Here is a 13,357-nt window from a genome sequence, read left to right as displayed (position 1 = left end):
AGTTGGTGAACAACAGAGAACAGATATGATATTCAACTCCATTTTCACTATGTAGTCAGGCCACAGGTGTCTACATAAAATCCTTAAAATATTGCCAGTTTGGTGACAAGTCGAAACAGAAAATGTATTGGCTGTAAGAAAGCACATTGCTAATAATTACAGCTTTATTTTTCCCAGTACTATTTTTTAATAAAAATAGAAACTATCAAGATGAAAATAAGAACCACATCACTGCAAGATAAACAGCCCACTGAATGAATACAAGTGCTTATCCAAACACAGATGTGGGTGATTTTCTGTAAATTTGATCATATTTATATTACTAGTTTGAAACCTGTTTATTTTTATTTTTAAAGAAAAGTTGTCAATAAATAGGGAGCTAGATAATCATTTCTATGGCTGCAGATTCTCCATAATGGAGCATTCCAAATTTATTTAACTACCTGCCTGTTGAGGATATGAATCTTGTTTATCATGAAAATCTATGACTATTCCACTACACTGATGAACCTCTGGTACTCTGTCCACCAAATTCTCCAATTGTCTCCAAGGTAAATGCCCATGACTAAAAGTGCTGGATAAAAGAATATGTATAGCAGATATTTTATTACAATGGAATATTTATACCTAATAGCTCACCTGACCCTACTTTAAAGACATGCGCAGTTTGTATTAAGACATTCAGATAGATATACCGGGGTGAGTTTGTTAGGCTATGGACATGTGGTGAGGTGGTGCAGGCCACAGTAAACTGTATGATTGGATGTAAAAAGATACTGTCCCTAGCCAATGGAGAGGCCACTGGGTAACACAGTCACAGGGTGTATGTGAAGTACAGATTGCAATTGATGGGGATAAAAGAGAAGGATTTGTATAGTTTGTTTAAGAGAAAATGGATGCAAAGTGTCAGAGGGAAGAGGAAAAGAGTATGATTGGCAGTTGAAATTTTGGAATCAGAGTGCAGAACTCTTGGGAGTCAGGATTTAGGCCCAATGTTGGTTCTCCTATTTCAGGACTCATATCTGCACAACCTACCAATGAGGGGAGGGTGTCATATCTACAATGGCCTGATACTTATGTGCCCCCATACCTTACCTATTAGGCAGAGCTTTGCCTGGATCCAAGGGCCTAACTGTGTGCATAGCTGAGTGCTTGCTTAAAAGTTCCCAGAAGGTCCTCAGTCACCCAGAGACAGAAAAAGCTGTAGAAGAAGTCAACCAACTCTCCACTTGCCAGAGAGGCCAGAGGAGCAGGATGCCCTGGAAATATATTTAGAAAAGTGTGGCATAGGCTCTTAGAATTGTCTTGATCAAAGACAGCCACCAATGGACAGTCTATTAGCAAATGAAACAGCCCAAAGCAGCCCTACCATGAGCATGTTTTACGCTCTGCATAGAAATGCAACAGGAACAGTACAGAGAGGAATTGCCATCTTCAAGTACACAGTGATATTAAAGAATGACTTCATAAGCTGGGTGGTGGTGGCTCACACCTGTAATCCAAGCACTCAGGAGGCAGAGGCAGGTGGATCTCTGTGAATTCGAGGCCAGCCTGGTCTACAAAGCGAGTTCCAGGACAGCCTCCAAAGCTACAGAGAAACCCTGTCTCAAAAAAAATAACAAAATAATAATAATAATAATAATAATAATAATAATAATAATAATGACTTCATCCAGACCAGCAAAAGAGGCACAGTGATTCACACATACAACCATGCTTGAATGGTGATTGTAGGCATTGCAGGCATTGATCATACCAGCCTCAGTTTCAAACTATTTGATAATATGCTTCTAGCCAACTCAGCTGCTGTCTGTGAGGACTTGGCCAGTTATGGCCATGCCGTGCTGAAAAGAGATAAGCATACAAACATCTTAGAACTAACCAAGCTGTTTCCCTTGAAGTCTGTCCGGATAAGAATCCACAAAAAAGCTTTAGTGATGCTTATTGCTCCTGGCCATTCATTTTTATCTTACACTGTGGCCTTCTTCAGATATAAGGTTTCACTGGGGAAACCTTGTTTACTTTCCTGAAGTCACCAAGGAAATCTTACAGGCACCATGGCCAAGGATATCCTGAATACCCACATTTGAGGAAGAGATCAAGGACCCAGCAGAAGTCTTTGTACAAAGTAGAAGATGAAACCATGGTGCTTTGGGGAGAATATAAGTGTCCAGGAAAGCCTTGAATGCTGAGCACCCTACCCCTACTTCTGGACAGGCATGATATTCGAAAAGGCTCAAGGCCAAACGAACCATTGTTTGAAGAGCATAACATTAAGGAGATTTCTAGCATTTCACAATAGAAATGATGTCTGTGAAATGTCTAGCACACAGTACACAGTATAAGCAGGATATTAATCTCTGTGGTTGTCACTGTTTAGAAATAGATTCGAATGTGGTCATCTTTTCCAGAAAGAAATTCTGTGGCTTCCCTTCTAATTCACTGCCCAACTTACCTTATTTGTTTTATATAAAACCTCTAGTGACACTAAATCCTAGTACCTTCTAAGAACTTTAATCACCTGATGTGGTTTAGGATTCTAACCCTTCATGAGTTCAAGAGAAATTGTTTGCAGAGATGCTGGTCCAGTCACAATGAAAAGATGAAAAAGCGTATGATTCACTCTCAGGCATGAACTTGAAAGTGTCTATCATTTAGTCTGTTTATTGCATATTTTTGTATTGGAGGAAAGATAAAAAGAAAACTAAATTCTGAAATATTAAGGGATTTCAAAACCTGGACCCAAACTGGGAATCGGGTCTATATTCTCATTTTACAAGTCAAAATATTGCTTGAGCTTAGAAACATTTTAGTATTAGATGTATGCATAACATGGATACTAGATGAATCTATATTCTTACCATAATAGTCATGCTTTGGAAGCTGAATGCTTTGCTTTAAACATAAAATATATTTGATACATGTTAGTTAGATTCAATTAAATTAAGTAGTAGTAATATGAAATATAGAACAAGTTGTTCTATACAATGAATATAGTATTCATACATCTGGGCATGTAAAATGTATAAAGTGCCATATTAATGGCACCAACCACAAAGGAACTCATAGCAGACTATAAGAAAATAGCTATTCATTAAGCTTGATATGTACATACTGGCTTTAATGGTCCACAAATTATGCTAGAAATGTGAAAAATAGCTTCTAAATATGAAAAAATAAGTATTTTGTGGGTTGGGCGCTTAAGTTTTAAAAAATTGTAAGGTTATATTATTGAGAAAGTATATCTAATCATGGGTTACTTTGGGCAAAGCACCTAAAATGAAAAGAAATTAAACACCTTGATATTTTTAAAGTAAAACCTGTTTCAAGTGGTATGTTGGCATGTTATTTCATTTTAGTGCCTTTCATTTGATGCTGATGATGCTCTAAAAAGTTGGAAAGCAATCATACTGTCAGCTCCTTGCAGGTAGGGACCCTGAGCTCACTACAGAGTGGGCCCTGGATAATCACTGAGCAGATGGCTATAAGATCCCTATGCATTCTTTTCTACGGCTTCCCTAGAACAGAAACACTGACTTCCTGACTCACTGTCTCTTCAGAGTTATATCCCTTTGGTGACATGCTTTCTCGCTTTCTGCTTCTGAGCAGAAACCCGGATGCTCATCACATTCTTAGAGTAAGCCACAAAGTTCCCTTAAAGTTCTGAAATAAGTCTTCAAAAAATGCTAAGAAATACTGAATAAATTAAAGATAAATAATTTTTAAAGATTTAAAACATGTTATTTCTGGATGGCTGAATCATATGCTCAGAAAATCCACTGTGATGAAATAACAAGTAGTGGCTTAAAGATGATGCAAGTTATAAAATGTATAAAGCACACATAGGACCAGCAAGATGCCTTAGCGGGTAAAGTGCCTTCCATGTGAGCAAGCCTGGCATCCTGAGCTCTATCCTGGAATCTATATAAAGATAGGAGGAGAAAACTGATTCCTCAAAGTTGTCTTTCAACCTCCATGCATGCACAATGGTGCATAAATCCACACACACTAATAATAAGTACAATTTAAAATACTTGTTTGTGATGGGAAGAAGTGCACAGATGACCAGCCACACTATTGGAGGCCCATGAACTGTGGACTAGTGGCTGTGAAGCCCCTACGGGACTGGACGAGGCCCTCTGGATACTGAAGATGGTTGTTTGCCTCAAACTGTTTGGTGAACACCCAGGCAGAAAATCAGGATCCATCCCCGGTGCATGGGCAGGCTTTTGAGAATCTGGTGCCTGTGGTGTGGCACCTTGCACAGCCTTGGTACAGTAGGAAGGGGCTTGGACCTGCCTAGGCTCAGTGTGCAGGGCTCTGCTGACTCCCCATGGGAGACCTTGATTTGGGGGATGTGGGGATGTGGGGTGGCTTGGGAGGGAGGGCTGGGAGATGGGAGGAGAGAGGAGGTGGGATCTGTGGGTGGTATGTAGAGTTAGTAGAAAATTTCTTAATAAAGAAAAAATAAAAAATAAAATAAAATGTTTGTATTTTAACTGTGAATTTGTAAAAATCCTTCACATGCTTTTTGAAATAAAAACCTATAAATATATATATGGCTCATTTATATGTGCATGCATGCTTATGAAAGTGAGCCTATGAATAATAGTATCCAGACACACAACACATATTCCCAAGACTTATGTGTGATGAGTTTTAGTAAGAGTTCCATTTCTGGTTTGCTAGATTAAATCCAATTTAAAAAATACTGCATCACAAGTAAATTTGTGTATTTAATATTGAAGCAATTAAAATCAAACAAGAACACTTTTTAAACTTGGCATATTAATTATAAAATATAAAAGTTAAAAAGCAAACAATCAAATCAGGTAATAGTTTTAATATAATAACATGGAGTAATAATAGGAACACTAAGTCATGCATTTTACATATTAGGAAAGCAGAAATAAATGAGACTTTAGATGTAAACCCAAAACATAGGATGAAATATAGTAAGAGGAATATGTTATTGCTCATAGGACAGTTAAGGAAAACTGTGTATTAACAAGTGAAATCCAATATAGAGTAGCATTTGTAATTGAAGATGAAAGTAATTCTAAAAGCAATACACTAAAAGGAAAAAAGCTTTGAAAAGTTCAATGAACTTTATATTAAAAAGCTACACAATATACTTATGCACACATACAAATTAAGACAACAGAAAAGCTGAAGATTAGAAACACTTTGTGATAAATGTAACTACTGAAATATTAATATCTAGAACATCTAAGACATTTATTGAAGCAATGCTGGTCTTCATAGACAAATAGTCAAAGAAAAACCCAGCATTTAAACATTGTGAATCAGAAGAAAGTTACTACCAATACTTAAAAAAATCACTAAAACATATGTAGAGCAGCCACTAGAAAAGTGTTGGGAAATCAGATATAGTCATAGCATTAAGGATTGAAGTGATACAGTGTTATAAGAATGGCTTGTATGCTTTATTTTTGTTCTAAGAGCCCTACTTTTTTAAGATATATAACACAAATAGTTTTAAAACATTCTTTTACAAAGACTCAAACTTTATTTTAAAAAGGCAAAGATGTTCATTGTCATGAAACTGTTGATCAGATTAGGATATCCATAAAACAAAAATCTATGCTTTCTCCCTTCCTCTTCACCTAGGTAAATATGGTTATAGATTTTTTTAAAAACATAATTCTTTTTTTTAGTTTATTTATTTATATATACAATGTTCTGCCTGCATGTGTCCTTGCAGGCCAGAAGAGGGCACCAGATCTCATTACAGGTGGTTGTGAGCCACCATGTGGTTGCTGGGAATTGAACTCAGGACCTCTGGAAGAGCAGTTGGGGCTCTTAACCTCTGAGTCATCTCTCCAGCCCGGGTATAGATTTTTATGCTGTGCAAGAAGACCTTAAGTAAAGACAATCCACTGGTTCATCACTATTCTGACTATGACAAGAACTTCTATGATCCATAGATTGTGAACATCAAAGAACTGATCTTCCACCTTCACAGAAACTCACAGTCCATTATTTCTTAATAACAGATATTACAAAAGTCCTAGGGAGAATTTTAAATGCTATGTATCAAGTTGAATCTCCTACTTAGCTTTGCACAGCAATTCTTATTGGAAATTAGAAGGCTGTGGTCAAACTTTCTGTGACATAACCATGAGAAAAATGATGGTTTCCAGACACAGAGGAAACAAAAGTTATATCCGTGATACACATTTCTAGACAAAATGATTTGTATCTGTCCTAGATTAGTTTTCTACCCGTTTTCAGCATAGTCAATCTTATTTTAACATTATCTTCATCTGTATGAAGTTTACCTCATCTCATGTAGAAATAGTTTTCAGTTCTAAATTTCTTAACTCTATTATTGAAAATTGGGCCCCATAATAAAAAGTGAAATGTTTATGAATGTATAATCAGTATTTTAGTGCTCTTTTCTCACTTTAAAAGCTTCCCAGTGAGATATAGGATATATTCATATTATCCCATAATGCTTCCATTGTGGTAAGAAATTATATATCATTATCGATGCTTTTAAACAATCTTAATATAGCTTCCTCTAACTATAGCTTTATATCACACCTTACTATTTGTTAAAAATGTTGTTCTTTTAGATGACTTATTTATGAAACAAACATTAAAAATGTATAAGAGGGAAAAACTTTCAGCATCATAAACAAAAATTTTAAAAACATAAAAATTGTATAAATTCATTATATGCTGCACTCATGTGCACAGGGAGCTAACTAAGTACATTTCTCATGGGAAAAGGTGGAATCAAATAAATGTACAACCATCTTACAGCTTTGTTTTACCTTAATAAAAGCAAACCTTTACCTGTGCAAGCATGGGAAAGCCAAGGTTCCTACATCCGTTACAAGGAGTTAATGCTTCCCAAAGTCCCGTGGGCCCACAAGTGTTTAGATCCTCCTCTTCTTCTTCCACTTCTCCTGGTGACAAATTTATTGTAGATGAAGTTCTCTGAAATCAAATTTATATTATACCAATATATTATATCAGTGTTATTTATGTATCATAACATCAATCAATCATATACCTGACTCACTTGCGCATCTTAGTAGGCCGGCTGACTCCAGCCTTCTTGCCATTTTACATTTTGGCTGTACTAGGCCAAAACTATGCACCATTCAATTCAAGTTTGAAAGTGAATAAAGTCAGTGAGAAAGATGTAAATGAATGAAGTTTGTAATGGGGAACAGGACATGATAGTGACCCAAGAAAATATGTGAACAGCAACAAATGAGAAAAATCTTAGTTTGTCAGGAATTAAAGTTTACCCATAGAATTAAGGAAAGTACAACAAGAGGGCTTATATAAAATATTTGAATGCAATAGGAATTACTGTAAGAAATGCTTTATGGAGGGCGCCAAAAGCAAACCCCACAAAGTATTTATGAAACATATAACAGGGATAAATAATACCTTTAAAATTTTACAAGTAGACTAGTGCTGACTGTACACACTCACACTTGCTACCTCCCAAATCCCACTAAAGTGACTGTAACAGGTTTATAAAAACTCATAAACTATGAGACAAAGGCAACAAGATAAACAGAAGTGGATGAGCAGTACCAAGAACATGTGCGGACAATTACGGGTGACCCAAGTAAGAGACAGGGAGGCATTAGCTAACAAGAACTTGAAAGAAAAGCAATTGCACTGTTGAATAGTTGGGGAGACTGACAGCTCATGAAGCCATGAGGAACAGCACTGAAACAGGATCGAAACTCAGTGTCGGAAGGACCACATCCCAAGCCTAACTTCTCCACAAGAGACCTGAGTTAACGTCTGTTTATAGGAAATGAAGACTCACAGCTGACCCACTGCTTCCCAGAAGTGCCTCATCATCTGTGATAGCTAGACTTACATTTCATAGGTAGAGGACAAGAATATGTGTCCCCGTAGACACTAATTTTGGCATGGTCTGGATATGATTTATCACCTCCAAAACTCATGTTGTAGTTCAATGCCCACTGAGCATTGAGGGTTGAAATTTTATCCATACATGGAGTCTGGAAGTGGGGCTTTAGAAAGGTGAATGGATAGGGTCATTAGGGTGACATCCTCTGAGTGAACATGGGTAGATTTTCAAGGAGATGGAAGCAAAAGGAGATACATACATGCTGCCTGTCTCTTGACATGTGCATTGCTCTGCCTCAGGACTCTGCCAGCAAGACAACCATCACCAGATATGGCATCTTAACCTTATACCACAAAAATCAGCCAATATAAATCTCTTTTCTTTAAAGGTTATCTAGCCTGTGTTACAGAGTAATTGGTACAGAGAAGGGACTAACAACCTTCCTGAGAAAGATAATCTATGACAAATAATAAGGAAATGGTTAAGTCGATGTTGTTATCAATACTATGAAGCCAATGCCCCCCCCCCAACTGTCCAATAGTAAAATGTTTCTTAGTGTTTCAGTTACATATAAACAAGGGTTCTCATATATTTGAAGAAAGTTTCTAACAAAACAAACAGTTTTTTAATTACATTTTCCTTAGGGGGGTAGAAGATACCCATTAAATAAGAATAGAATAATACCATCAAATACATGCATCCAAACATAAGTAAACACATACATGTATATACATACACATATAAGTACAAACATGTACTTCAGTGGAAGAACTAGAAAATAAATCTGATTAAATCCTGTAACAGATAGAATAAAAAGGAAATTAGAAATTAAGAAAAATAGGGAAATTTTTAAAAGGCCCCAAACTGTAACAACAAGAGTTTTATAATCATTAGAAAGAAAATATAGATAAGAAGATCAAGGAAATGATGGAAGAAGCTTTTCAGGAATTAAAGAAAAAGTCTATTACCAAAGGCCCTGCTGAATGCTGAGTGGACTGAATTTTAAAAATACATATGTATAAATTAAAAAATAACAAGAAATGCTGGCATGGATGTGGGAACAGGGAACACTTATTCACTGTTAGTGGGAGTGCAAACTGATGCAGCCACTGTGTAAGTCACTGGGGGAGGTTCCTCAAAAAGCTAGATACATTTTTGGATAGCTTTGAACTGTTTGGGAGGCACCCAGGCTGTGGAACCAGGACCTGTCCTTAGTGCATGAGCTGGCTGTTTGGAACCTTGGGCTTACACAGGGACACTTTGCTCAGCCTGGAAGGAGGGGACTGGTCCTGCCTGTACTGAATCCACCAGGTTTAAATGAATCCCCAGGGAAGTCTTGGCCCTGGAGAAGATGGGAATGGAGGGGAGGGGCTGGGGGTGAAGGTGGAGGTGGGGGCGGGAGGGGGGAGGACAGGGGAACCCATGGCTGATGTGTAAAATTAAAACACAAATATAATAAATAACAAAAAAATAAAAATAAAAAAGCTAGATACAGATCTACCACACATTCTGGCTATTTCATTCTTGGGAATATACCCAAAGGACTCTATATCCTAATAGAGAAATATTTGCTTATCATGCTCATTGCTGCTTTATTTACAACAGTCAGGAATTAGAAACATCCTAGATGCCCATTGATGGATGAATGAATAATGGAGCTGTGATATGTTTACATAATGGAATATTATTAAGATGGTAAAAATGAAATTATTAAATTTTCAGGTAAATGGATGGAGCTGGAAATATTCAGCTTGAGTAAAATAAAATCCAGACCTGAACAAACAAATGCTGCATGTTTTCTCTCATTTATAGATGCTAGCTTTGAAACTTTAGATATTTGTGTTTTATTTGAAACACCCCCAGAGGTCGGTAAGGGATCCTGGGGGAACTTTTAAGAGAGGGAAATACAACAGAGTGGCATAAAGGGGAAAATATAAATTACGGGACAGAAAGGATTAAATGGGGCGTGGGATGGGATGGCAGGGTATAGAAGGGAATCCTTGAGGCATGAATCCTACTGGCTACCTTTTGTAGTGCTATATGGTGCAATGCATGCTGCCAGAAAAGAAAATTAATCACGAATTTAACCCAGCTATGAACCCTGTGAGCTACAATAATAACCTGCTTGATAAGATATGCCCACTGGTGCAATATTGGCATGAAGGTAATGGATGTAACCAAGCACTTTCTGATTGTGTTTAAAGGCCTCATCCACAAGATGGAACTCATACTTAGCACTATTATCAGGACTAGGAACCTGTGGCTAGACTAGGAAAGAACCTACCATTCTTTTCAGTGGACATAGCATTTAATTAATTCCTAATGGCTCATTATTTTCCCTGTAGATCAGTGCATCTCTCAGACATCAGCAGAGAGCTTCTTTTTGCAGTAGATGGTAATCAACACAGAGACCCACATGTCATTAAGATGAATAAGCATGGTAGAGTCCTCAGCTCTAAATGGTATTTCTGCAACACATGCCATCTTCCCAAGGCTCAGGGACTATGGGCAATGAATAATTAACAAGGAAATCATTTTTCAGACACAACAGGGCAGTTGCACATATGACTGCTTGGACTGTGAAAGTCCATGCCAGAAACAATCCAAGAATGGAACAAGGAAGTAGGCATTAAGTCCTACCCCTAACTGAAGAGCTACAGGCAATTAACAGCTGCTGGGAAAAGTCATTTTATTTAAACATGTGGTACCTGGTAGGATGAGCATACTCCTGTGGATGCCCACATCTAAGAGTATATGAGTAGCACCAATGGGACTCATTGGTCTTTGTTTGTTTGTTTGTTTGTTTGTTTGTTTGTTTTTCAAGAGGTTAGGTATGTAGGGAAGGGACTAGATATGGAAGGAGATGGGGGGTGAGTATGAGCAAAATACACTGTATAAAATTCTTACAGAATCATAAGAATATTCTTTAAGAATTTTTAAAATTAAAAAACTAAACTTTGTAAAGCTCTTCAGAATGCAGTGTTCAGTACAATACTGACAGATCATCATTATTAGAGTAAGTAAAGATACTCGATTGCAAAGTTAAAGATGTTCTTTTCTTCCCATTTTAAATGAAATTGATTTTCCTACACCGCATTTTAGCTTCCCTTTATCAATTGCCAATAACTAGAGAATAGTACAATTAAACAGTCTCTTAATGAATTAGTTATTGTCTCACATTATTCTGAAAACTTGCTATGTGGCTTGTAACATCATGGGACCATTTTGTGTTAATTATTCTTATTCACAAAACAGCCCTTAAAGCAAACACTATTTTCTCTTGCTTTATAAACAAGAAAACTGAGGCACAGAGAACTCGAGTAAAACCCAAGGTCACAAAACTGGCAAGTGGGGGAAAAAAGAGAGTTTAATCCTGAATCCCAGACTGAAAACCTTTCTTGACTGCAAGATTACAAGACCTCTTATCTTACACATAACCTTATAAACAGCAAGAGATAAAAGAAGTAGGCTTGTGTAGTGTACTTTAAACAAAATATGCCTGTTTTAATGCTTTTATTATATGATGATAACTCTGGGAACATTTTGCCATCTGCAACAGCCAATGAAAGTTTCTGTAATTTGGTACATATAAACCTCAGTTTCTTAAATACATATTTGTTAAATAACCAGTAAGAGGTGTTTATCACACTAACTTTCTCACTCTGAAGACCAGACCCTCTATCTTGCAAAGTCTAAAACATTAATCTAATGTATGGAGGTAGAAAAAAAATCATCCTGAGTGAAGTAACTCAGACCCAGAAAAGCAAATAGTATGTATTTGTTTATATATGGAAGTTACCTGTTAAGTCATTGATAGGCAAGCTACAATCTGTATAACCACAAAGGTCAGGTAGAGAGTAAAGGACTAGGGGGTTGGACCTCTCTAGGAAGGGGAAATAGAAAATCTAGTTATGAATGGATGGGAGGAAAGGGAGACTGCACTGGGAGAAACAAACAAGCTAAGAGGGGGCTGAGGAAGGGAATACAGGGAGAGATAGCAAAACTAAGGGCCATTTGAGGGATCATATGGAAACCTAATACAGTAGAAGCTTCCTATACATATATGAAGATGCTCTAAATAAAATCGCCAAATAATGGAGGAGACAGAGCTTCAACTGGACATCTCTGGTCACCAAACGAAGCTTCCAGTACCAGAAATAATTGAGTTGTTGGCCTAAGGGGTTCCATGGTAATCCCCAAATAAACCAAGCTATTGTTAAGGCTATTGATGGTAAGGCCCTATTACTGAAGACAACACCCACACAACTCACTGAACATGGAGAAGCAGAACCGGTGCCTGCCTAAAGCCCTCACCACTAAGGACTGGTATTCATGGTACCAGAAGGTACTCTGCATTCTACCAAAGAAAAAAATGTAAACACCAGCCCAGCTATAAACCCTTCAATCTACAAGAGTGACCTGCCTCCAAGATATGCAATAATGGCACAAAACTTGTGGGAGCAACCACCCAATATCTAATCTAAGTTAAGGTCCCTCTATAAGATGGAGCCCATACCAATGCAGATTGTGTGGGCAAAAACCTGAGACTAAATAGGCCAGGGATCTAGGGGAAAACCAAATACTACTGTTTGTTAAAGAGGCACAGCAATAAAATGGCTCCTAACCACATTCTGCTATAATCATAGATCCATGCCTTGTTTGGCCATCATCATAGAAGCTTCCTCCTGAAGTAGATGTGAACAAATACAGAGAGCCACAGCCAGACAATGTGCAGAGAATGAGAGAACTTGGAACACTCAGCCCTAAAAGGATGTCTCCATCAAATCCCTCCCCTCAAGGCTTAGGGCACTCAGTGGAAGAGGAGGTGGGAAGAGTATAAAAGTCAGAAGGGATGGAGGACATCAAGGACTCAAAGTCTGCTAGACACAACATGGCACACATGTGGACTCACAGAGACTGTGGCAGCATGCATAGGGTCTGTGTGGGTCCGGACAGGTGGGGTCCTAGAGCTGAGAGAAGTGGACACACATCTCCATCCCTAAAAATGATAGTCACTTGCAAAGGAAAGCTAAGTTTCCTCCAGGGAGTCTCACTGGGGAAACAAACCAGTCTTAAGGGTAGACCTCTATTCCCAAAAGTAGATGGCCAACACAAAATGAACTCAGCATCATCTTTGGGGATTCTTTGTCTTCTAATGTTAAGTCTAGACATTTTTTATCCTGTCTTACAGGTCTTTTGCATACATATTATGGCTTCCTGTTTGGGCTTTATAGTGGGATTCCTAGTGTGTGAACATGTGTGTCTCTGTGTCTACATGCATTTCTTGAGCTTTTTCTTTGGCTTTTTCTTGTTTAGTTGTTTTGTCATATTCTAATTTGTTTGTTTTTTAATTATCTGATTATTAATCTTTAGATTCCTGTTGGTTTTCTATCAAGAGACAGGAGTGTGGATCCAGGTAAAATGGAAAGTTTAGAGGAACTGGAAGGAGGAGTGGGTGGCAAAACTCTAATCAGAGTATACTGTATGAAA

At 37.6% G+C, this 13,357-nt stretch overlaps 1 protein-coding gene across 18 annotated transcripts in view; it reads right to left on the bottom strand.

Annotated features, from left to right (window-relative positions):
- Anks1b (ankyrin repeat and sterile alpha motif domain containing 1B) overlaps window positions 1-13,357 on the bottom strand; it is a 1,022,809-nt gene that overhangs the window by 740,358 nt on the left and 269,094 nt on the right. For all 18 annotated transcript variants that reach the window (XM_036169508.1, XM_036169510.1, XM_036169509.1 and 15 more), the window contains exon 9: window positions 6,823-6,966. In XM_036169508.1, the coding sequence (XP_036025401.1) occupies window positions 6,823-6,966 (144 nt within the window). The remainder of the gene's footprint in view (window positions 1-6,822; window positions 6,967-13,357) is intronic.

The sequence above is a fragment of the Onychomys torridus genome, chromosome 20 (genome assembly GCF_903995425.1).
Source record: "Onychomys torridus chromosome 20, mOncTor1.1, whole genome shotgun sequence".
NCBI classification, from domain to species: domain Eukaryota; kingdom Metazoa; phylum Chordata; class Mammalia; order Rodentia; family Cricetidae; genus Onychomys; species Onychomys torridus.
This window is presented reverse-complemented; position numbering and strand designations above follow the sequence as displayed.